This window comes from Seriola dumerili, unplaced genomic scaffold (assembly GCF_002260705.1).
Source record: "Seriola dumerili isolate Sdu_G_001 unplaced genomic scaffold, Sdu_1.0 BDQW01000149.1, whole genome shotgun sequence".
Taxonomy (NCBI): Eukaryota; Metazoa; Chordata; class Actinopteri; order Carangiformes; family Carangidae; genus Seriola; species Seriola dumerili.
Window position 1 is genome coordinate 11,541,590 of NW_019174404.1, and position 25,950 is coordinate 11,567,539.

General features: G+C 42.1%; 2 protein-coding genes across 9 annotated transcripts in view; both read left to right on the forward strand.

Annotated features, from left to right (window-relative positions):
- Nucleotides 1-12,449, forward strand: part of eml1 (echinoderm microtubule associated protein like 1) — a 39,493-nt gene extending 27,044 nt beyond the window's left edge. For 5 of the 7 annotated variants that reach the window (XM_022750260.1, XM_022750262.1, XM_022750263.1 and 2 more), the window contains 17 exons: nt 3,617-3,746; nt 4,648-4,797; nt 5,485-5,554; nt 5,909-6,019; nt 6,134-6,229; nt 6,327-6,461; nt 6,642-6,741; nt 8,018-8,169; nt 8,635-8,760; nt 9,133-9,264; nt 9,538-9,605; nt 9,801-9,889; nt 10,393-10,490; nt 10,861-10,948; nt 11,621-11,716; nt 11,800-11,930; nt 12,031-12,449. In XM_022750260.1, the coding sequence (XP_022605981.1) occupies nt 3,617-3,746; nt 4,648-4,797; nt 5,485-5,554; nt 5,909-6,019; nt 6,134-6,229; nt 6,327-6,461; nt 6,642-6,741; nt 8,018-8,169; nt 8,635-8,760; nt 9,133-9,264; nt 9,538-9,605; nt 9,801-9,889; nt 10,393-10,490; nt 10,861-10,948; nt 11,621-11,716; nt 11,800-11,930; nt 12,031-12,156 (1,898 nt within the window). In that variant the 3' untranslated portion in view covers nt 12,157-12,449. Of the gene's footprint in view, nt 1-626; nt 650-3,616; nt 3,747-4,647; nt 4,798-5,484; nt 5,555-5,908; nt 6,020-6,133; nt 6,230-6,326; nt 6,462-6,641; nt 6,742-8,017; nt 8,170-8,634; nt 8,761-9,132; nt 9,265-9,537; nt 9,606-9,800; nt 9,890-10,392; nt 10,491-10,860; nt 10,949-11,620; nt 11,717-11,799; nt 11,931-12,030 lie in introns of those variants that run through there. The other 2 variants (XM_022750265.1, XM_022750261.1) reach the window with 2 other exon arrangements.
- Nucleotides 12,450-14,634: 2,185 nt separating this feature from the next.
- The window catches only part of LOC111225515 (ena/VASP-like protein), a 34,843-nt gene continuing 23,527 nt past the window's right edge, over nt 14,635-25,950 (forward strand). The window contains exon 1 of one of the 2 annotated variants that reach the window (XM_022750444.1): nt 14,635-15,034. In XM_022750444.1, the coding sequence (XP_022606165.1) occupies nt 15,030-15,034 (5 nt within the window). In that variant the 5' untranslated portion in view covers nt 14,635-15,029. Of the gene's footprint in view, nt 15,035-19,078; nt 19,315-25,950 lie in introns of those variants that run through there. The other variant, XM_022750443.1, reaches the window with a different exon arrangement.

The window sequence follows — 25,950 nt, forward strand, 5'->3', positions numbered from 1 at the left end:
GAGAGGTGGGGGGGAGGAGAGAGTGTCAGAAATCTTTGTGTTTTACTATGGTGACAAGATTAAATGCCTACGAGCGAAAGTGAGGCTGTGTGAGCAAACAGACACACGTCTTGTGGAGCTGCAGCTTCTCTGCAGTCGAACAACAAGTGTGGAGACACACAAGTGAACTGCAAACACTGCAATCACACTGACGCAGCGTTTCAGTGGGAGGTTAGGGAGGGTGTTTGCGGGTGTTGTGTTAGTTAATTCAGTCTTCAAAACAATTAAAGGGATAACTCACACACACACACACCACTTTGTCGGCCCACTCCTGCCCCTGTCTGGACAGCTCTCTGATCATTGCATTGAAAAGGAATCACAAAAAAATAAATAATTTGAAAAAAATTGAGGCGAAAAAAAACCCAAGATATGAAAATTAAAATTTCAAAATAATAGCCCTGATTTGCTCCTCTGCTTCTGCAGTACAGTTCAGAGCAGAGGTGATGCATTTACACAGATCAAAAGGAATCATCTGCATTTGTTCAGAGAGCTGTGGAGGCATATTAGGACAGACCAGGAAGTGAGGAAGCAATGCCACCCCTCACCTGGTACTTGTGTCTCTCTCTCTGTGACCTTTTACAAGGGATGCGACGTGTGACCCACTGCAAAGGTAGGCTTCCCCCCACCCCGCCCCCTCCCCCAATACCCCCCCCCGGCCTCCACAGCTCTCTGAACAATGCAGATGATTCCTTTTGATCTGTGTAAATGCATCACCTCTGCTCTGAACTGTACTGCAGAAGCAGAGGAGCAAATCAGGGCTATTATTTTGAAATTTTAATTCATATCTTGGGTTTTTTTCGCCTCAATTTTTTCAAATTATTTATTTTTTTGTGATTCCTTTTCAATGCAATGATCAGAGAGCTGTCCAGACAGGGGCAGGAGTGGGCCGACAAAGTGTGTGTGTGTGTGTGAGTTATCCCTTTAATTGTTTTGAGACTGAATTAACTAACACACACACGCAAACACCCTCCCTAACCTCCACTGAACGCTGCGTCAGTGTGATTGCAGTGTTTGCAGTTCACTTGTGTGTCTCCACACTTGTTGTTCGACTGCAGGAGAAGCTGCAGCTCCACCAGACGTGTGTCTGTTTGCTCACAGCCTCACTTTCGCTCGTAGGCATTTAATCTTTGTCACCATAGTAACAACACAAAGATTTCTGACACTCTCTTCCTCACAGTCGCTTTGAGTTTTTCTGCGAACTCTTTAAATCCTCTCTTCTGAGATTCCACGCTGCAGTTCAGAGCAAGTAGATGTGCCACAGCTCTTATTATCTTCCTGCCCTCAAAATGAATATTTGCATTACAAACACATTCAGTCTCTTTTTGGAGAGGTAGTTCCTATTGACGTCTGTTTGATTTTACTGCTTGTAGTTTTCTCACGCAGCTTGAAGTGTCGTCTGTTTGTGTGTAGGCTTAGTCCCCTTCAGCAAAGTATTCACAAAGCTGACAAGAATTTAAAAAAGACTGGCATTAAAGCACCGTTCGTTTCCTCCCTGAATATTGCTGTTTACCTAGTCTTGTTACAGGATCATCAACTCTTTAAACAACCATTTTTAAGACAACCTCAGCATTTTGAAATGAATCACATCCCCTCGTAACAGGCCGCTTACCTCTGTGTGTTAAGAACACGTTAACCCAAAGTAAGATCTTTTCCCCTCAGTATCTCAGATTGTTTTATCTGAATGAAGAAGAGGTAAAAAAAATATTCAGTATTTGTTCAGAAATTTCTAATAATCTCCTAGGAAGTTAGAGAAAGTTGAAACTTTCTTTATTCAAACCCGTGTAAATACTGTAATTATTCAGTAGTTCTTTATTGCTGGAAACTTTATTCTCCATATATGTTGGATTCTTTATTGCCAAATGACATTCTTCTTTCCAGGAAACTTTACTTTACTTGGAAGTTACAGACCAGTAAAAAAAAAATTGTAACCCAGAAAAATAAATAAATAGAATTTAATAATAATAATAATCTACAGTAGAACCTTATTCTTCTTCTTTCCTGCCCCATTAATTATTTTGTGGCCCCTTGCATGGATCCTGAACCCCAGGTCGGGAACCACTAGTTTAGACCAGATCTTACTTAGTGATACTTCAAAGAAAATAAAAACAAACACTACTTTATAATAAGACCCCAGTGAATCTCTGTTTGATGATAATAAGCAACATGCTGGTGGTTTATAATTTCCCCTAGTTTCCTTTTAATAGTTTGTGTCTTTAAGTAAATATGACACAAAAAACAGCCATTACATCTGTCTAACTTATTCTACCAACCCCCTCCACCCTTTACGTTTCTTGATCCTTCTTGTCCCCTTCCACCCAACTGGCCCTGACAACCTCCACCACCCCTCCCCATCATCTGCTCTTTTCCCCATCTACATTATAGTCACAGTACAGATTTACCTCAGCCGCTCTGCCAAACAGAAGGGGACCAGCGGCAGCCCCGCGGCTTCAGCTGTGACAGCCCGTTCGGCTGCCAGCCCCCAACAAACCTCAGAAAACATCAGGGCCAGCGTGGCCAGAAAGGGTGGCGCCACCAAGGTGCCACCGGTCAGAAAGACCCCGAGCTTTAACCTCCAGTTGAGGAAGTCAGGGAGTTTGTCTTCATATTCTCCTCTTGATACACCCAGCTACCGCAGCCCCATTAAATCCCCCAGCCAGTACTTCCAGATTTGTTACTAGTCATCGCTAGTTTATTTCAGCCAGCAAACTATAACATGCTCAGCTGGAGCCGGTCAGTACAGAAAAAGAAGGTGAAAAGTAGATGTTATGTCACACCTGTACCATTAAAACTACCTTATGCAGTTCTGTTGCCCCCCACATGTCCTCTCATACCAGGACGTTTCAGAGAGATCACAGGTTTTTAGCATCACCTAATAAAAAAGTAAACAAGCAGGTAATGGACAAGCAAGCAAGTAATAAAGTCCTTTACAATCATATTCTTCTCTTCTAATGAGTTTTGAAAAAAAAGGTTCATTTTGTTTGTTTTGGTTCCCTTGGTGTTTTCTGCACGATTTATTTGCAGTGTTAGCATGTTTTAAACTGATGAGGATTTCTCATTATCCCATTTTCTAAGCTTGGATCTGTTTTTTGTTGTTTTTTTTGTTTGTTTGTTTTTTTGTTTCATAACATTTCCATTTGCTCTGCTTGTGTCCGCATTTTATGTTGGTTAACCTCTGCTGTGAGCTGAATATTTATGAGTTGTGGGAGTTTTTAACAAAGTGTTTGCAGTTCATTTTGCACTCTTTGTTGTCATAAAAATGTGTTTAAAATGACTAATAAAGTCAGTTAAAAAGCTAATTTGTTTGTGTTTGCAAATTCTGTCATTTGTTGTCCTTAATTGAGTCTTTATCACAGTAAAAAAAAAAAAAAAATCACATCATCTCATTTCACTCCATTATCCTCTAATCTTGTCATGCATTCAACATTGTCACCCTTATATTTGCATCATAATAGCACATTGTGTTACGCTCTAGTGGTTACAAATGTGATACAATAAAAACTGACACTCCAACCATATATATGTTTTAGGTTTTCTGCACGTATATCATCTCATTGACCATTTTCTTTGCTTTTTCTAGAGGAAGGTTATGTGAAAATGTATTTGAAGGGTCGTCCCATCACCATGTTCATGCCCAAAGACCAGGTGGAGGGCTACTGCCTGGAGGCCCGAGGCGAGCTGCCCAGCAACAAACTCAAACTGGACTGGGTGTATCCTTTTACTGCAGCAGACGGAGACAGGGAAGCCAACATCCACTGTGTGATACCACCTCATGTCTTTTTTTTGTTTTGCTTTTTTAGCTGTAATAAAAAGTTAGAATATTTGGAAAGTTTTGAGAAAGTAGTCTTCTGCAGAAAATAAAATCCAGGTTGGCCTGTGCTGTAGGTAAGAGGTAAGGAAGCTGCGGATGTGATGTCTCAGATATTCATTTTCACCGTGGAGCGCTGCTGCAGTCAGACCCCGGGCTCATGGCTCTGCAGCCTGCAGTCAGTAATAATCTGCATAAACAGTCAGCAGCTTCTCTTGTGCTGTTTTTATTTTTATTTTGTTTCATGTGTGGGTTTTATCTCTTCCTTACATTTGTTGTTGAAAGAATGAATGTAGTGTGTTGTTCGATCCAGCAGAAACCCAAAGGGAAAAAGCTGTAAGGGAAACAAAGAAATGATTAAATCTGAGGAGGCAAGCACACACACACACACACACACACACACACACACACACACACACACACACACACAGAGACAGAGTAGAAACGAATATGTGTCTCTTTCTCCAAACATTACACCTGCTGGTTCAACTGTGGGCAAAATAGATCCTTAACTTTTTCACCCATAGTATCGGGGCTGCAGTTCTTTCCATTTTTGATTAATCTGCAAGTTATTCTCTTGATTAGTCAGGTCCTAAAACTCAGGCTTCTGTTATCAAATTTCTTGTCCAAAAGCCAGAGTTATTCAGTTTGCTCTCACAGAAGACCTAAAAAAAATAACCACAAATCTTCACGAGTGAGAGGCTAGAACAAGGGAAGGTTTGACAGTTTGCTTGAAAAACAACGAATCAATTATTGAATAGAATAGTCGAATGACTGCTTTAATTCCTTGACCTTCACTACAGCTACGGTTACCGCGGTCGTGACTGTCGCTCCAACCTTTACTTGCTGCCCACCGGAGAAACGGTGTATTTCATCGCCTCGGTGGTCGTCCTGTTCAATGTGGACGAGCGGCTGCAGAGACACTACACTGGACACACAGACGATATCAAATGGTAAGAGACGCACAAAACTGATGGGCACACTGCTGCAGTCCACACCAAACCTTTCATCTCTTTCCCCTGTCAGAGTTGATATTTTCTCCATTTCTACAATCCTCACAGGCTGTAGGCGTCATTCACAGCTTTTCTTTTCCGTATTCCTCATAGTCTTCCTGGTTATTCTTGCAGAAAAAAAAACCTATAACGAGGGAAGTAACAGGCAAACAGGTGTACTAAAGTTTTCTGAGCAAGTTTTTGTGCACAAACATCAAACGTCTATTTGAAGGGAAGTGCGCAGTGCACTGAGAGCAACTGTCATAACTCTGTCATCACACTCTGAGGTTAATAAAGGTTCAAGTTATTAATCATCACTTTGGATTGCAGTACAAAGGATGGGTTGCCGACAGATTCTCACTCCTTTGAAGGCAGAGTGTTGGAGCTTTACACGTCCTACGAGTGTTGCTACACCCAAAAGGGGATGAATTTATCTTAAACTGTTTCATTTCCCCTACACATTAGTACAGACAGCGTGTGGTAGCTGCAGTGAATATCATATTCAAAGCTTTAGAAAGCTCACTCACCAGACACTGGCTTTCATGTTCTGCCAGCACATTGCTCATCTTTATTCAAATGGTCCTTTTGATGTCGAAAAAGGGTTTTAAATGTTTTCATGTCTGTTTCTCACGTCTTTCTCTTCACCAGCCTGGCCGTCCACCCCGACAAAATCACCATAGCAACCGGGCAGGTGGCGGGAACCTCTTCAGATGGAAAAGTAAGTGAGATCTCTTATTGATATTTTATCACTTAAGCTTTCAGCGTCTGATTTATTATCTCAGGGAGGAGTTATGTGTTTGCTATTTTCTGTGAGTGGTGATGTTCACTGAGCTGGTTCAGGCAAATCTGCTAAATAAACAGGCTGAGAAAGTGAAACAGGTTCACTCTGCACTCACTTACACACACTCGCTGAATTCAGTTTGCGCTTCAGTAATTTATAAGCCTTGCTGATGATATATGTCTCCTGTTGTTGTGTGTGTGTGTGTGTGTGTGTGTGTGTGTGTGTGTGTGTGTGTGTGTGTGTGTGTGTGTGTGTGTGTGTGTGTGTGTGTGTGTGTGTTGTTCCTGGCAGCAGCTGGCTCCTCACGTTCGTGTGTGGGACTCTGTCAGCCTCAACACCCTCCATGTTCTGGGTACAGGCTTCTTTGACCGAGCCTTGGTGTGTTTGTCTTTCTCCAAGTCGGTAAGGACAGTCCTCTGACACCTTTAGCAAAGACTTTAAAGCTCATGTTTGACATAGTGACTTAAACTTCTGACTCTTGCTATGTTAAGCACTGTGTCTACTTCTGTACGTCAGAACGGAGGAAACACACTGTGTGTCGTAGACGACTCCAACGATCACGTCCTCTCTGTTTGGGACTGGCAAAGAGAGGACAGACTGGCCGAGGTCAAGGTACGAGTGTTTTTCTAATGTGCGAGTGTACAAACACTTCCAACCTCTTTCTCTTCGTAAACCAAACGCGTCTCTTGTTTTACGTGCCTCGGTTTAGTGCTCAAACGAGTCGGTGTTCGCTGCGGACTTCCACCCGACAGACAGCAACATCGTCGTCACCTGCGGCAAGTCACATCTCTATTTCTGGAACCTGGAGAAAGGCATGCTGGTCAAGAAGCAGGGACTGTTTGAGGTAGGTCAACAAGAATCTTTCTCACATGTTAGGACCACACCGTTAAGCATTAAAGTTTGACGTAGAGGCACAAATTTAATCGTGACAACCTGTGATGGTGATGTCCATGTGTAACTGTACATAGAAAATGAATGGTAGTCTAATAGCAAAAATTAAATAACGTGTGTTCTGGTCTTGCAGAAACAGGAGAAGCCCAAGTTTGTGTTGTGCGTGACCTTTGCAGAAAATGGAGACGCTATAACTGGAGATTCCAGTGGGAACATCCTGGTGTGGGGAAAAGGTATACAGTGTTCTTCACACAAAGTCATTGCCACAGTGTTAATAATAATAATAATAATAATAATGATAATAACTTTATTTATATAGCGCTTTTCAAAACAGTTACAAAGTGCTGTACTGACATAAAAACAAAACAACAAAGCAATACAAGACAGAGAAGAGAGGCAAATTAGCAAGGCAGGTATAACAGGGAGAATTACAAATACCTGTTAAAACAATGAAATCAATAAAGCAGACAAAAGAAAATAAAACCAAAAGTTGAAACCAAGGCTAAAAGCATTGAAATCAAGAATTAAACGCTGCTTTATACAAGTCTGTTTTGAGTAGTGTTTTAAACTGAGGCAACGATTCAGCTCACCTGATCTCCTCGGGCAGGCAAGTCTGGGGGCTCGAACAGCAAATACAGCTTTGGTGTTTAGCCAAGACTTTGGGACTGAGGATCTCGGGCATTGCATTTGATTATAAGGATAGAGCAGTTCTGAGATATTTGAAGGTGCCAAACCGGACAGAGCCTTAAAAGTGATAAAAAGTATTTCAAAATCGATCCTTAAAGACACAGGTAGCCAGTTGATAGAGGCTAAAATGGGTGTAATATGATCACATTTTTTGAAACCAGTTAGGAGTCTAGCTGCAGCATTTTGTATGAGCTGCAGAGAACAAAGAGATTTTTGGGAGAGACATGTATACAGGGAGTTGCAGTAATCAAGACGTGATAAGATGAATGCGTGATAACCTTCTTCAGATCGGTGAATGACACAAATGATTTGTCTGTTCGGCAGACACTCACAGAGGTTCGCCAGCAAGTTTTAGTGGAGGCATACAAAGAAACAGAGGGTTTATAAGGGTTTCCACGGGTTAAAAAATATCTTAAAAAAAAAAAAAAAAAAAGTGTGCTTCCACCTGACTTGTGGAATGAGAGGACGTCAAAGTGACAAAACCTCAAAAAGAGCCAAATGAAAAAGAATCTATAAAAAATATGTTTGTGGTCAGAAGCTCAAAGATGTCTCATTGTGCTGGGGCTGTCAGGAGATCAGGGATCAGGACGGGGTCACACCAAGGATAGAACAAGAGCTGGATCTTGTGAGGAAGCATTCAAAAGAAGAACTGCACCTCTCACCCTCCCTCTCCAGCGCCACCATCTCTCCGTCTCTGATTTTATCTATCGATCACTCCGTCTGGTCGTCTGACAGACAACGGTTAATCTGCCCTCGTCAAGCAGCTGACCTTTGTGTCCGACCGAACTGTCTCATCCATCTCATCCCATCTCTGTCACGCAGGCACTAATCGTATCAGCCACGTCATCCAAGGAGCTCACGAGGGCAGCATCTTTGCTGTGTGCATGCTGAGGAACGGCACGTTGGTGTCCGGAGGTAAAGACCGCAGGCTCGTTTCTTGGGACAACGGCTACCAACAGATACAATTGGTGGAGGTGAGAAAAAGTTCAACAAAAGTTAAGAAAAGCAAAATATATCAAGGCTGACAATACAAATTAAGTTTATAAATGACACATCATTTTTGAAGGCGTGCTCTGATGCTCCACAGCATCCTAATGATCTGATCAGATATAACCTCATTCTGTAAATATGGATTATTAAAATGTTAAACTGCATATCCAGCTCCTTCTTTTGAAGTCGGTCTTGGTCTCTTATATTTGCCCCCCTGCCTGAGGCGGTAGACTTTGCATTCTGAACACTGCACCACATCATAAATATTACAGAGGATGAAATGATTTTGCGCTTTCAGTGAAATTCATGGATATTTATGTTGATGAGAATTATGGATCACTCATGTCTTATTTTTCTCCGAGGGGACCAGATTATGGATTAAAAGATAAGTTGATATTTTATGGCAGATGTCCAGGTGAACGGGTGGCTGTTATATTTTTTCTCCACAGGTGCCTGAGTTGTTTGGTCCCATCAGGACCATAGCAGAGGGCAGAGGGGAGACTGTGCTCATCGGGACCACCAAGAACTTTGTTTTGCAAGGCAGCTTGGATGGAGAATTCATGCCTATTACACAGGTAGATGCAACAGTCTAGTGCACTACCTACAGCTGGTCTACAGTGAAGGGCTGCAAATCAAAGCTCTTTCTGTCATTTTTATTTTCAAATATCTCATTTTGTTTAGCCAATAGTTCACAACACACAAATTTTCATTTGTACAAATAAATAACACAAAGAAAAGCAGCAAATCAATTAGGTTTCTGTGTCTTGACTGATCCATTAAACCACTAATTGCTGCAGCTCTGCTATGATGTTGTCCAGGCTTTACTGATCTTTGTAGTTCTGGACAAAGTGAAGTTTGCATTTTAAAGTCTGCGAAGTCTTGGCAGAAGGATAATTAATATAATTGTAAGAAGAAATATTAAAGAAAAACTCTCCTCTCCTCTCCAGGGTCATACTGACGAGTTGTGGGGTCTGGCTGTCCATCCCTGGAAGCCTCAGTTCCTCACCTGTGGATATGACAGGCAGGTCAGCCTGTGGGACTCCAGCACCCATCAGCTCATCTGGACCAAAAGCATGGAGGTATTATTAGTCAACACTGCCCCCCTGGGGTCAGTCATGGGAACTACACAGTGCCCAACAAATAAAATACTACTGCAAGTGGATTGGTAACTACTTAGTCAGTGCTGATGACCTTGAAAAGCTTCAGGAATTTTACATGTAGAATAAAAAAAAATGTGTTTTTACGTCCAGTTTTCCAGCCAAAGCAGTGTTACACCATGAGCATCGTTTTCTATTTCTCCTGTTTATTGTTGGCATTAAACATCCCCCTACTGTGTTTTTTGGTTCTGACAGGATGCTGTCCAATCAGCAGGCTTCCACCCGACCGGAGCTGTGGTTGCCATAGGAACCCAAATTGGCAGGTACAGATCCCATCACTGAAAAGCTCTTATTGCCCATTCCATCTCTAACGAGTTACAGCAGTGCCTGACTGCTTCAGCAAAAGAAAAGTTGTGAGAAAACAGTCGTTGACAAAGTTTTAAGATCAGGTTTTGATGATTATTAATCGGATGAGGATGAGATTGAGATTGTTCAGCAGTCTGTCACTGATCCTGCAGGTGGCTGGTGCTGGACACTGACTCTAAGGATTTAGTCACGGTGCACACAGATGGGAATGAACAGCTGTCTGTTATGCGCTACGGGCCAGGTATGTTGATAACAGCTGACAGTGTGTTTCTCCTGAGCATGCAGGGTGTTGGTCTCTCAGTCAAATCAAATAATAATTTCAATTTTTGAGAATAATATTCCTAAAAGCATAAAACAGACAATGTTGGTTACACAAAGTCTTCCTTTACATGAGGAGATTTTCCACTAAGAGTACTGATGTTCCACTAAAAGTAGCTTCAGTACCCAAACATGAATCCCAGGGTTAATTTTAATATCAAATGTTTGTACAAAGATTTTTCCAAAGCATTTATCCTCCCACTAAGATGACATCACACTGTAACCCTTTCTCCTGAGTGTGAAGAAATGTGTTTGTCCAACATTAAAATACAAATTAAAATAAGTTATCGACTTCTACAACTGCAGCCTAACCCATTCATATTAATAATCCAGATCATTCTAAATAATAAATGAACATCTGCAAACTTTAACATTGCATTTTATTTTGATACCAATGATCCTCCGGTCTTCTTTTATTTCATTTAGATGGTAACTTCCTGGCCATCGGTTCCCACGACAACTACATCTATATCTACGCTGTGGCAGAAAATGGGAGGAAGTACAGCCGAGTGGGGAAGTGTTCGGTGAGCACCTGTATTTATATTTCCCCCCTCATCCATGGTTTCTTTATTTTTAGTTTCTCCCCACATCAACTTTATATTTAGTTCCCTCCTCGGCTCTATATTTGGGCCTCGGCTCTGTACACTTTGTCCTCACCGTGTGTTGATAGAGAAGCTTTAAAATGATAAATGACAGCGAGCTGAGTCACACAGTGCTGTGTCTATGTAAACACAATGACTAAGGGTTGCTGTATCAAATTGGATCAGCATATCTAGGATAATTTGTGGTGCTTGAAAAACCATATTGCCTCCACTGCAGCAATACTGTGAAGTGTGTTGTTGTGTTTCTATGAGGAGACATTGTCTAACCTGGTCCTATTATATATTATCTCAGGGTCACTCTAGTTTCATCACCCATTTGGACTGGTCAATGGACTCCCAGTATCTGGTATCAAATTCAGGAGACTATGAGATACTGTACTGTAAGTATGATCACCACCATCCTCTCGCATCCTGTAAATATTTATTGGTCTATGTTTGAGTAACATGACAGATAAGAGTACATGACAACAATACAAAACATTTCTGCATCAGTTGATTTCTTTGTCCTTTTTTTTTAAAATTTTTTTTTTTAAATTTTTTGTTGTTTATGTTCAGTATACTTTATGCCAGCAGTGTCGAAACTATATGACATGTGCAAAAACCTAACTAACTAACTCTGTCAGTGGAAAAACTAACCCTAAATCACAAAAAAAAAACTATGAACATCAACATGTTTTGATGTGTAGATGAACGGTTTTCTGCTCCGCAAGAAATATCCCATTAAGTGCAGATTTTTTCAGTTTCAGTGGCAGTAATATGGAGCTGACATGTTGATTTGACTGGGCTGATTCTTGCTGTGAAGCAAGTGTTGCAAAGCTATTAAAAACATGTCAAAAAGACTCAGTGTGTGATGGACCTGCATGATATTAACCATGGCACACAGCAGTGCTGAATTTAAAGGCACATGTTTTCAGGGGCTTTAAGTCACAGTACCCCTGATGCTAAGGTATACTAAAACATTGTGTGCATCTGGTTTGTGTGTGTTTGTGTGTGTGTGTGTGTGTGTGTGTGTGTGTGTGTGTGTGTGTGTGTGTGCGTGTGTGTTTCCCCAGGGATCCCATCAGTGTGCAAGCAGGTGGTCAGCGTGGAGACCACCAGGGATATCGAGTGGGCCACATACACCTGCACTCTGGGCTTCCAGGTTTTTGGTAAGGGAGAACCCCCCCCCTGCATGTTTTAATGTTTATTCGACAGCACTAAACAGGAGATTCTGCTGCCCTCTCCTCCTCAGGCTTGTGGCCCGACGGCTCAGATGGCACCGACATCAACGCCGTCTGTAGGTCCGGTGACAGGAGCCTCCTGGTTACTGGAGACGACTTTGGGAAGGTCCATCTCTTCTCATACCCCTGTTCACAGTTCAGGGTAAGATATGCTGTCATATACTGTCATACACAATATACATCTCAGTAATATTAAGAAGGAAACTTAAGTTCTTGTAAAACATCTTTTTTTCTTTTCTCAGGCTCCCAGCCATGTTTACAGCGGCCACAGCAGTCACGTGACCAATGTAACCTTCCTGTACGACGACAGCTACCTGGTGTCGACTGGAGGGAAGGACATGAGCGTGATGCAGTGGAGGATAGTCTGAGCGGGCAAACCGAAACAGATACTGTCAATTAAACTGCTGCTGGGGGTCTGAAACCCAGTTGAACTGAGCTGAACTGAACTGAACTGAACTGAACTGCACTAAACTGAACCGAACCAAACTTAAATTAACTCAGATGCTAAAAAGACGTGGATCTGACTGAACTGAAGTGAGGTGACAGCAGAGGAACTTGCGTCCTGAGGTTTCCTTCCTGATCTGCTCTCACATCCCAAAATGAGATGAACTGGTAGAGGTGTAATGTGCGATTGCTTGAAATACAAAAATCATGAATATTTCTCCATTTCCTTTATTCACACTACATGTAAAAAAAAAAGAAAAAAAAAAGAAAAAAGAAATCTCTCTCTCTCACACACACACACACACACACACGCACTGTAGCCTAGTCACCAATGACATGACACGAAACAAATCAAACGGATCAAATCCAACGAAACAGAACCAAAGGCTCTGACTTTCTGACTGCATTTGTACAGTTTGGCTTTCACTGTTCTTGTATCGTGCACCTGCCACAGATGACGGACTGAATAGGTTTGTTTCGCTGCCTGTTCCAGACTGAATATCATCGAGCTGGAGATCCAAGAGCGCTGGGACAAAAACTGTGTACGGAAAGAAAGAAGATAGTGATTTTCTAATTGTTAAACTTTCTTTTGTTTTGTATTTAACAACTCAGGAAAGCCCTAGTGAAGAAGGACCCTTCCCTGTTATTAACATTGACATATCAGAGCGAGTCTCTGGCCACCCTAAAAACATCTCACTAAAATATTCCGAGAGGCGTCAACCATCAGATACCAGGTATTTTATTCAGCCATTACTGATTTATTTGCATCGACTAATTGTGTATTAGAACTACATATACAGTCAGGGCTGATTCTGAATTTGGTGCAAGGAGAATAATATAGTTGAACAGGAGACACACTGCATGGTTCTTTCCAGTCAGGTGGGATGTTAACCATCATTTGGAGCAATTATATTATGCAGAGTGATGAAAAGTTACATTGTCTGGATTCAAAATTAGGATTTTAACCATTTTCAGCAAAATTATCTGAACATTTTCTAAATGTTTGTGCTTCCAGGTTTTTCAAAAAAAGACGCTTTTCCTATTATTTATTGACCATGTTTCAAATCCATCACTGCCGACATCAGTTCCTTTGAGTTTTTTTCCCCCATAATAAAACCCCAGTTTGTCCCAGATGTGTAAATATACAGAGAGGCTTGACACAGATATGAGCAAAATGTGGGTTAATATGTGGTATTTGAAACTGTTTCCAGTTGTTTTTTTTTTTTTTGGAATGAGTCGTTGTTCGTTTCCTTTGGCTCGAGGTGCAAGGAGAATCAAAATCAAGCATGTACTGGGTTTTTCGATGATGTGAAGCCTTTTCAAACCTGTTATCTCCTTACAGTTCGTTGCACCCAGATCAGTTTATGAAGGAGAAAGATGAGACCATTACACTGTAACTGTTTATGTCTGATGTGCTCTTCAGGTGTGCACCATCAGTCACTGGCAAGATATTTAACTGAACTGAACCCTCTTGAGGTGGGTTTATTTTTTTCCTATATTGCACTGCTTCAACCTGATAAACACACAGCAGGTCTATCAAGTAAATTACCATTTAGCACTTACTGGAGTTCTTCAAAAACCAATGTCTGCTCTCTCAACCTTCCAAGCTGTGTACCATCCGGTCAGATCTATGGTACGGTTCATAGCATGTCACACCATGTCACATCTTATGGTTAACAGCAAGCCAAAATTACTCACATGCATGAATAACTATAATTCCTTTAAAGTGATCATTTAACAGGGTTAAGCTGATTTTTTTTAGTGTGACCATAACTGCCACTGATATGAGGCATGTTGGTGTTGTTTTGAAATCCAGACGGGTGACTGATTGTTGGAGTTGTCTTTATCAGGAAAACCACTGACATCTAACAGCAGTGATATAAAGTCACCACTCTACAGAGTGAATGTAACATGATTTGTCTGACCACTAAACACTTGGGGCTGCAGAATAGCCTTCCATTGGACACTTAACATTTGTCTGAAAGTAAATGCAACATGAAATTCCTATGATGCTGTGTCTTATATTTCCCAGTTTATGACATGTTAATTTTTTGATATTGTATGTCTGTCTGTTTTAAGTTTAAGTGTCATCAAAGTCACTGACAAGTGTAAATATAATGCACTTTGTTCAAGGTTTGTACTCCTTTACAAAATGAGAGGTAAAATGAGAGGTAAAAACACATTATAGTAGCAGCTTCTATTGAGCATTCTATAGGAATAGGCTATTTGTATGCCTTGCGATCTCGGGGTGGGGTTGGGGTTGGGTTGGGTAAGGGGGGGGGGCGTCACTGGGCTGCATGTACGCGTCTTCCCCGCAGGTGGGCAGCATTGAGCCGGTCTACTCCCCCTCCTCCTCTTCCTTCGCACGCCGTATTAGCGTTTTCCCCCAAATCTCTCCACCTCACCAAAACACTCCGAATGGGAAGAAAATATGGCATGAGGGAGGCGGCGGCTGACGACCACCGTTTACCGTCTTCTACCGAGCACGAGCCCCGGCTGAACATGGACTTAAGGAGACGCAGCGGCGCGCGTGGAGAGCAGGGACAACGGAGCACAAAGCCGATGGGAGAAAACGCTGCTCGGGTTTTCGCTTAGCGTTCCTTGCCACACGACTCATCATCGTCAGCCTGTGATAATATTTCCACAGACGCACACAAGGGACACGAGGTGGAGGGAGGCTGGTGGGGCTGATTCAAGCCTCCCCGGATACTGTCTACAAAGACACAAAGGCGGACTGGTGGTCCATTTCATCTGCCTCATCAGTGCCATCAGCTCCGGTTGAATAAAAGACGAGAAAATGAGGTAAGCGGCGGCCAGCACCATGCGCTCGGTTTGACGCGTCATGACAGATGCGCACCGACAGTCAGCCCTCTGCCTCCAGCCTGCACCTCCATTTATTCATTTTTCTTATCAGAGCATACAAAGGCTACTGTTAGATTGAAGAATTGCATCTGCTTAGACACCTTATGGCTCATTTTTCCTCCTTGTAAGGACGGCATGTTGAGCATCCAGGGGCCCACCCACCGGGCCTCAGCTTCATATAGGCTTCCTTTACCATTCGCTTCACAGTCATGAAATACAAGGCTTTTATATCAGTTCTGCTGTCCCCCCCACCCCCACCCGCTCTATTGTCACCGCCGGACCCGCCCGCACATTGCCTTGAATGCAGGGTTTAATCCAGACCAAAGTTGTCATGGAAACGACAGCATCATGTATTTCTGTACATAAGTAATACGGCGCAGGCCACCTGGTGAAATAAAATGCTGCTTAACGTTGAACGGGACTGATGCAGCGGTGTGTGAGTGGCTGCAGGGGGGGAAATTGGATAAGTGAGGGCGCTTATAACCATCGCAACAAGAGGAGGGTGTTTATTCTGGTGGTTGCCAGGCAGGTTATCAGACCCCCAACCCCCCTCCTCATACACACACCTACATAAGCCTATACTCCATGACGGATCGACACATGCACATTCGGCCTATAGAAAATGTGTGTAATGATAAAAATGTTCATTCTATATTTCCCAGCTTGTGGGAGGTATTTTAAGCCCTTTCCCTGCTTATGTTGGAATGCAGAATGCACTGAGGCCCAGCAGCACTGTCTCTCTATTCTGCTCTATTTATGAAACAGTCCTTTTTATATTTTCCCTGTGCTGCCTGTAGTTTGACTCCTCTGTGTCTCCATAGCTGCAGCCTGCACCATTCTGTTTTATGGCTTCAGATTTACTCTGACAGCTCTGCTGAGATACAGTGCACTCTCCCTGCTTTTGCTGTAGCTACCGGTGTTTGACTACATGTGTGTGTGTGTGAGAGAGAGAGACTGTCTGGGTGTGTGTAGCCTTTCAGTGAGGAAAAGGAGATGGAGAGAGAAAGGAAATAAGAAAGAAGTGATAAAACAGAATAAACATAGGTGCTCTCACATCTGGATATCTTGTGAGGAGTGCTGCTGTTTTTTCATCACGTGTCTCGATCCAGATAATTCAGCCCTTTCCTGTAACCTCGTTCAACTCAAAGCCGGCAGCAGAACTATTTCGCTCTCAGACGGTCAACATGTAAGATTCATATCTTCCAGTCCAGTTGGATGAACGTCCCGTTTCCTCTTTTCTGTAAATCTGTGCTGCTTGTGTCCCGTCCTGTGCATGTATGTTTTTGCCAGAGGTAGATCTGGTCTTTGACTCAAGCCCAGAAGGGAAGTCTTAAATCTCCACAAAGCAACAACAAGGTGACCTCGCTTTTCTTTTTGCATAGTAAATAAAAAAGGTTTAATTCAATGAGATGATTTGTTCAGCATCACTGCCTCCATTGCAGCATTTATGTAAGGGTGCACATGCATTTATGTATGTGCACATGAGTGTGTGTAGGTGTGTGTGCACAGATGTGACTGATGTGTTATTTTTAGCCTGGGAATGTTACTGGTTTTATTATGCGATGGCTCTTCTGTGCTGTCAGTGTTTGCTGCAATTTGGTTGGTTGCATACTGGTCACTTTTGGATGCTTGTGTGTGTGTGTGTGTGTGTGTGTGTGTGTGCGTGCGTGCGTGCGCGCGCGCGCACATATGTGCACGTGAGAGAGAGGTAAAGTGGTTTGAAAGAGAGAGTGGAAGAGGGCAAAAAAGCGAGGTGTCCTTCCTTTTCTATTAATGCAAGATGATTTCTGCAGCGCTTGTTGTGGTGACTCATGGTAGGAAAGGTAGAATGAGCGAGTGCAGCCAGTGGAAGGTAAAACGCTGAGTTATGCATCTTACTGCAGGCTGCTGCTGATCAGAGAGCAGCTCCATGTGAGCCAGCGTCACCACAACTCCAGCACTCAAATCCTGCAGGCTCTCATTGACACAGAAAATATAATAGTTCAGTCTGGATTTCAGGGAGACCTTTAACTACCTAGGTTTGGTAGAAATACCAAAACAAATATTCTTTTATGTTTTTTTGTTTTTTTTAATAAACTCTTTGTTTTTATTTATTCATTTAACAAAAGAAGCCACAATTGTCAAATCTTAAATGTTGTCTCAACATAATCAGCCGTACAAGAACTTTTAAATCAGAATCCATCGGATCAAAGAATAACTGATCAGAATTGTTCATCTGCTCACCCGCTTTTGGTACTTGACTGATTTCAAACACATCTCATCTAGCACCAAAAAGGTATTGATGTTTCTGACACAGTCCTAAGGAAACACGGGCTGCCTTTTTTAGATTGGATCCAAATTAGCAACATTTCTCAGTAGTAAAAGGTCTTGTAATCCACACTGTCAAAGCAAAGTGAGAGGTCTCACGGAGCAACACATAGTACAAATCATCTGCGATTTCAAAGTGCAGGTGCACTGGTCAAACATTTGACTTTCTTTAAAATCATGCCAACATATGTCAAACATAAGACACCCTGCAGGAACAAAAGTTATATGAGTTATATGAAAAATATACAGAAGTGTTCTGTTGGTTGGCAAACACTGCTTATTGTCATGCACCCTGAGATCACTCTCCTTTGTACGAGTGCTTCAACAGGAATTTAGTTTCTTTTTAAGAAGTGCTGTCATTATTTTGTCTGCCTCCTGTAGGTGTCAGCAGTAACTGATTGGTAAAGTACAGTAAGATCATGTGATTACTTAATATTAATAGAGACTATAGAGTTCATATGTGCATATTTCTCTAGATCAGTGTTTCCCAACTGGGTCAGGCCCTTCAAGTGGTCCAGAGATTAATTTGAAGGGTCACATGGAGATTACCAGGATAATAAAGCAGAAAAAATAAAATAATATTTTTATTTATTAAAAATTCTCTGTTTGCTTTTTTTTTTAACATGTGAAGTATAGAATAGACTGCTCCTTCCCTTCCCTGGCACATCACATGCATCACACATAGGCTTTGTGTCACTGAAGATGTGATGATGAATCTTGGCTTGGTGGAGTTCAAACAGTCCATATCAGATGTCCCCACCACATATTACAAAAAAAAACATTCACAGCTTAGCGAGCTCATTTCTCTCAGGCTTTCGAATTGTTCTACATGTCCTGTCTCTCTGAGTCAGCTCACTAGTTATTACTTCTAACCCTTGCCAAACACATACATTAGCTCCTGCAGCTTTACAAGCCGTCATACTCCTGTAGCCCATTTCATACAAACCCTTAGACCCTGGCTCTGTCGCATAGTTCTCACTGTTTTCAAAACCCACAAAGCCTCCTAATCTTTTCGTGGACTAGATCGCCCTTTGTTTGTTTCCCACACCTCAGCTCGCTGTGCCAAAGAAGCTTAATAGTCTAAGTTTGCTTCGGCCAGATGGACCATCCGGGTGGCAAATTCTGATAAAGCCACAAGGAAACCACAAATGCTGCACCAGATGAATGAAACCTTTGTTGCTAGAATATAAAACGAATCATTACATCTGTTCCTGCAGTGTGCCTGATTTTAAACTGGAATGTTTGAGTGTGCGTTTCTAAATTAATGAACTGGTGTGTTTCTGTTTTTTTTCCCCACTCCAGTTAATTGGTGATTAAAGGTTGTGGTTGACATGCTTTTTTTTTTTTTTTTTTTTTTATAAAAACATTCAGTTACTGTAAAATGTATTAAAAGCTTTTCAGAATTCTACATGCTGAAGAAAGGCGGGTGTAGAAACACTCCTGTTTCCCATAAAGTCTAACATGTAATTTCCATCCAGTGGAAATGATTCCTCTGAGGTTAAAAGACAGCACTGAAATCCTTGAAGCAGAGAGAGGTGACTGGTCTGCACTGGTCACATGTTCTCTCTCTCTCTCTCTCTCTCTCTCTCTCTCTCTCTCTCTCACACATTCCCTTACTCTTTTGCAACACTCCTCATCTCTCTGGCTCACTCCTTCCCTCCTACTCTCTCTGTGTCTCAGTCTAACTGTATGTCTGCTCTGTTGGCGTAGCGGCTCTTTCAAACAGGATGTGAACAAGGGGGGGGAAAGGTTTGCGTTTGCTTCAGCGTTGGCCAGCATGTGTACCGCACTCTCCTCTCAGGCTGACACTTCCCCCTCTCCTCCATAATCTCTCCCCTTTATACCTGCTTTCATCCTTTGCTTGAGGACCGTGCCGTCTTCTCCAGCGACATGTATTCCCTGGACGATTTCGGGTAAGGCAGAAGACGACTCCTCATCGTCACCTCTCTCTCTCTGTCTGTCTCAGTTTTTGTGCCCTGGGCTTGTGTGAGTAAAAGTGTCTTTGGAGTGTGCGGCGATGGTGTTGCTCCTTCCCTCTCTAGTGTTTCTGTTTAAAGCCTGGCTCAGCTTTCAGACCGCAGAATCTGTGTGGTTCTTCAAACAGCATTTGTAGGGCTGTTTATCTGCAAGAAAGGCTGTGTTTCTCTCTCTGTGTGTGTACCTCTCAGCCATGTTGTTCCAGCTCTACGTGCTGCTGAATAATGCAACTGGCTTGACTTGGAGAGAAAGCGAGGAAAAAAAAACAGGAGAGGAAAGTCTCCTCCAGGAGTTGCTGACTTTCTCTTGTCTGTCTGTCTTGTTCTTTCCACTCGTCTGTCTGCGTTTTTTCTCCGTAGCCAGCTGTTAGCCTGATTGGTTACCCTTTAGCAATCTGTCATTGGTTGTTTTTTTTGTTTTTTTTTTCCCTGGGAAGAAGGAATGAGTTTCTCTGTGTCTGTCAGTGTGTCCGCTCAGCTGCTCTGGCTCGTTCACAAGATTGATCCCATCTGACTCGTTGCGTGTGTGTGTGTGTGTGTGTGTGTGTATTTGTGTGTGTATACATGTGTGTGTGTGAGAAGGACAGGAAGAAAGGGATAGGGAGCGTTAATCTCTGAATGGCTGAATGAGTGGGACTATCAAAAGCCAGATGATACAAGGATAGAGGGGTCTCTGTATAATATGGCCCTGACAGATTACAGCAGGGTATGGTGATTCGTTGAAGCTCAAATACAGATGTGGGGCAGAATGGATAACATCAGAGGTTTACGCTTGACCACATGCACTCCAGTAATCTACTGTAAAGTACAGTGCATCGGAGGGAAAACCGCTCTGCTTCTCCCTCACAGTATGTTCATTATTTATGAGGCACTGCTCATATATAAAAAAAAAAATAAAAAAAAGATCTATCTATCTATATTAAGGCTACAGGTTTGTATAATTCTGCACTGACTGGTGAAATCACAGAATGATATCAGATATGAACAGGCTGATGTTCAGTCTGTCGTCTCGTGTTTCCCCGTGTATGTGTCTGATGTACACATCCGAGGAAGTATTTTCTCCAAACGGAAGCAGTGTTTCCCTTTAAGGATCAGGATTAGTGACAGGGGAGGTGGGGGAGGGGTGGCAGTGAAGTGGGGGGTTGCTATCCATACTGTACTATATGTGACAATTAGCCGGAGGGCCAACTGGCGTCTATCGAGGTACGTAATGAATAAGTGATGTCATTATGGGGGTCAGTATGCTGATTGCTGCTTGCTGTAGATATGCCATGAATAAATAAATAATCTCCTTGTATTAAGACAGTCTTTTCTAATCAACCATCCTTCATACTGTTATTCAATAAAACGATGCTATACAGCAATATATAACTAGTATTGTGATATGAGACAAAGGTTGCATTGCTAATAGACTGTAATGAACAATAAATATCTACTGAGCCATCATAACCACATTAGTATTAATATTTTGAAGATGACATAGGAAAGTAATGCAAAACCTTATAATGTGACCTGATGTAGGTTGGCAGGGTTTGCTTGTTTTTTGTTTTTTTTGGTTCTTTCACTCTCAGTTAATGAATTGACAAACGTTTCTTTCTAGGAAGCAGGAGGTTTGTAGTAAGTGTTACCTGCTCACAACACAATGGGCCCCGACATACCATCACAATGTCAATATTGAGGAATTGAACTAATGCAGTCACGCTAGGAATGAGCTTTTCTGTGTGTCAAAAGTTCATGGACAAAGTCAATCATTTAACAGCCAGACACACGAGAACCGAATATTTAGAATATATCTGAGAAAATGTGTTTGTTTCGTAACACAAGCTAATGTTCTGTAAAGTCTTTCTGAGGAAAGTTTCAGACATGCAGTGCTGTTGCAGTTGTGTGTATGTGTATGTGTTTGGTATCTCAACAGCTGACACAAAACACCATCAGAGCCAGAAAAAACATCAAGACCATTTGACTAGCTTCCATTGGGACTTGTGTGTATTTTCACAAAGAGTGGAATATTTCATAGAACCTCCTCAGGAACAAAAAAAGTCAGTTATATCTTTGAAAAACAAATTTTTAGTATTTTCATTTCCTCTGGTATTGTATATATTTTGTTTTTCATACCCATGTCTATCCATTATTTTATTACAGGCCTCATAATAACAATGAATTTTAAGTATACTACTTGTAACATACCATTTGCAAGCATCACTCGCTGCCCTGGGTCATGGAGAAAACAGAGGAGTCACATCCACATTTTACCACCACATGTTAGATGCTGAATGTGATCACTTTGCCCTGGAGCGGTTTACCGTTGCCTGTAGTCCTTACACAAATGTTAGCGCGCAGACGGTGTTCCCTCCTCAGGGCACGACACGGCCTCTCCTGTCACAGATAGAGCTAGTTAACATTTGCCCGTCCTGTCACTGAAGTGTCCTGCAGTTCCAGCTGGACACTCTGAGCCACAGACGAGCCAAGGGTAATTCTGCTTGGCACGGGCGTCACCGAGAGCCCCGAAAAAGAAAAAAAAAAAAAAGAATCGCTGTAGACTGGCGCTCCGGCTCAGCCAATCCCTGCTGACTGTGACCCTTCTTTAACCAATCACAAGTGGCATTTTCTGATGCCCAGTACCCAGTCGTCATCCCCCCACCACCACCACCACCACCACCCCCGTCCGGCGGTTTGACTCTGTGTCGTTTGTGCAGTTTGCTGTCAGAGCGGCATATGAGGTCAGCTATTAGAGCGGAGGCCAGAGGACCAAAGAGGTCAAAGTTCAAAGACTAATATGCTGTCATACTCTCACTGGAGTATTGTCAGTCCTGAGATTTTGTGTGTGTGTGTGTGTGAGAGAGAAACGTGTGTATTCAATGCATGATTTGATAATAGCCTGACCCATGAACAAGGCTGATATTTGGGAGCATAAAGAATCCAATAACGATATATTGGCCAATTGTAATTTTTTTTAACATAATCAATACAGATACAGATCCCTTAGTAGATCCCTTTTATATTTTCTTTTAAGAACTGTGACTAAGATTCATACTATGCTGAACTTATAACCTATATAAACTTGTCACCATGACACTGTCTCTAAAATACCACAAACATATTGTGGCGTTTCTGTATTGCAGTTTCTTGTCACTTAGCGGCTGATATATTCACCAATCCCAATATACAGTATTTGCTGTCAGCTAATATCAGCCGCTGTACCGGTCTAGCTGTAGTTTAAATACACCCCACCACCACCACCACCCCCCCTCCCCCAAACCAACGATCAGGCAGAATGATGACTGGCAGATTGCCCCTGGTGTGCGTCAAATTCTGATTGAGCGTTAGAGTCAGTCAATTACTCAGTGGGTGTTAATGGACATTCAGCACGCACACCTCTTCCAGTCAGTGTGTGTTGTACATGTTGGTGTAGATTCACCCGCTACATTTGTCCTTTGAGGCAGAGGGCACCTGAGTCAATCGGTGCTGACCACAGTATGGACCGCTGGTTGTTCATTCAGCCTCTGCCTAATGCGGGGTGGCTATGGCAACAGCAGGCTGGATTTGGGGAGGGGGGGGGTTTAACAGTAGCAACCCCAACAACACCCCACCCCAGACATCCACGTAAATACACTCACTAAACTGTAGTGTGTGTGTGTGTGTGTGTGTGTGTGTTTGGGGGGGGGGGGTGAAGCTGGTTGAGACGGATATGAGGTAATCTCCCTTGGGTTAACAGTATGACAATAGGACAGGGGTTCAGTGACACACACACACACACACACACACATAAGCACATGCTCATCTGTTATGCGGTCAGACAGCAGGCTGATCAATGACTTCATCTCTGCCAGTCTGTCCGTCAGTCATCTCTTTGTTGCTGGACAGATCATCACAGTGGATGCAGAGCCGGTGGATGTTTTTAAATCTCGTTTCATTTTTAGGTGGATGTTTTTGGGTTTTTTTTTTTCTTTTTTCTTTTTTCTTTTTTTTTTTTTTGTTCAGCCGTCACTCTTTGTAGTTTATGTCACAGGCTCTCAGCAGAAGGATTAAACTGCTTTTAATGAGCTACTGTTTTAAGGTAATGGAGCAGCACAGGAGGGAGTTTGTGTCATAAACTGCTGCTGCTGCTGTTGTTGCTTTTTCTCTTGACCAAAATGGACATACATCGGCTCCAAGTGCTGCGTTACTGCCTCCCTCAGAGTGTCAGTGACTCAGGATTGTTTTACAGCCACATCGCTGCCAGGTTTGTACCGACACTTTGTTTGGCAGTGTGTGTGTGTTTGTGTGTGTGTGTGTGTGATCATTTTTACTTCCAATACATGTCAGTGATGAATGATAGAAGTTCAATGTCAAAGGCAAAGGAAGTAAACTGAAAGCAGAGAGAAATTAAAACATTTTTGGGTGATTGTTGTGTTACAGATTTTATGCACTTGATGTGTGGTAGTCCGGTCAACCGGGTCTCGATTATTGTGTGCAGAGAAAGTGTTGTGATACTCCAGCAGCACAGACAGGCAAATCTATCCCTGCTGTATTTTTAATCAGAGCTAAAATACTAATCTGTAATCTTAATCTGGCTTCAACAAACTCTCATATAGACACAGAATTGAGGATTGGATTTGGATTAGTTATTGTGCAAATAATTTGATTTGGCACCAAACTGCAAACAAAACAGCACTTCCTTAGTATCTGGTGGATAAAAGTGTCTTGAAGAAGTTTTGACTCTGAACTGTTTGAATGATCCTTTTTTTTTTTTTTTTTTTTTTCCCCCTTTTCTCCCGCCTGGTCGCATCTTTTCAGTAAAAGCCAGCGATGCTGCCAGAAGAGATGCAGGCCACAGTGTGAACACTACAGCGAGCATCTTCTTTATTCTAAACACTCGGCAGCCTCGCATAGGGCGTCTCAGAATAGCAGGGCTCTGTAAGGGCTCCATACATGTTTAATTCACACTAGTATTGAAGACAGCATGGCTTCTGGCTAAAACGGCAACCTTCTGGGCCAGTGCCCTTCTCTTTTTCTCTCTCTATCTTCTGCTGGCAGAGGGGACGATGGAGGCTAGAGGGAAGGGAAGATGGAGAGAGAAAGAGAGGATAGGGAGGTTTTGTCACTGCTGTTGTCCCAGATGAGAAGTGTAGGATCAAACAACTCAGTTGGCTGTCTTATCATGAGGGCGAGGAAGAAGAAAAGGGGAGGGGGGGGGGGATTTAAAAATAAAGGACAATGAGGTTTTATGTCTACAGTATGTACAGCTGCTGCTTAAAACTGACCTGGACCATTCAGTATGAGGGACACAAGACCTGTCTGCCCATCAGATACAATCAATTACACTAAATTTAAATATAGCATTCAATTGTTTTGTAGATTTTAGAAATAATCCTTATTAATTCTTCATATATATATAGCCCATTTTTTTCAAAGAATAGAACAAGAACTATTCGTAATGGGATATATTGCTTTGGATTAGAAAAAACACACATACACAGACTAAGAGTGGGTAATAATAACAATACCTTGCAATGATAGAAGTGATGAAACATATTTGATGTTCTGTTTGTACTGTGGAACACACATTAACATTTTTGGATGTACAAGACATTGTGGATTTTATATGATTTTTGCCTCAGTATGATTCACTTTCTTGATTTGATATTTATTTAACAGACATTCCTGTCTGGTTATTTAATTCATAAACATTTGACAAACTGTTACTATATGACAATACTGTAATATAAAATTACATATACTGAAAAATGATTTTATTGCCCTCATTCAGAGTGGAAACAAGTTACAGTAGTATAATTATGATATGGAGAATCAGAATGATGATATTAAGCAATATGGATATGGCTGACCCTTCATGTTTCATGCGGGTTTGTTGAATGAAATGAACAATTTTCACGTTCTTACGGGTTATTTTGGTGCCAGCGGAGCACAGAGCCATTAACACTTCATTCCTACATACAGTGCAGGGAACTGCAACACATACAAATAACAGTCAAGAAAATACAGAATATAGTTCATGCATTCACTCCCACTGTGCTGTGTGTGAATTAAAAGTAGCAGCGCAGCAAACTGATACATCATGGCTTGAGACTGAGCTTTTTGCACACAACAACCGGGACATTTAGCTAAGAACATAAGCACATTAATGTGGTTTGCATTAATGCCATTAAGACCGTAGTACTCAGCTCTCTCTCTCTCTCTCTCTCTCTCTCTCTCTCTATTCTATCCCCCATTTGGGGCTTAATTGTAGCCCATTCTGCACTATTGCACTGTACTTTGTGTATCAGCAGGGCAGGGGTTAGCTAAACACACTATGGTCCAGTGGTCACAATCTGGACAACATTATGGATCGGGGACACTGAGGCTTTGACACTATAGATTATGAGAATGTGAATTGCTCTGTGCCAGTATAACAGTCTTGTTGTTAGTGGCACTGTGATGCATTAGTGGAGGAGAAGGAGATATTTTTATGCCATGTAAGCTTAGTTTTAAAGTCTTCAAATCCTCATTATTGTGGTCTTAGTGACGATTACGATGAAACCATATTCTGTGTTCAGTAGTAATATGCTTCAGAGCAGCTCTCATACATATTCA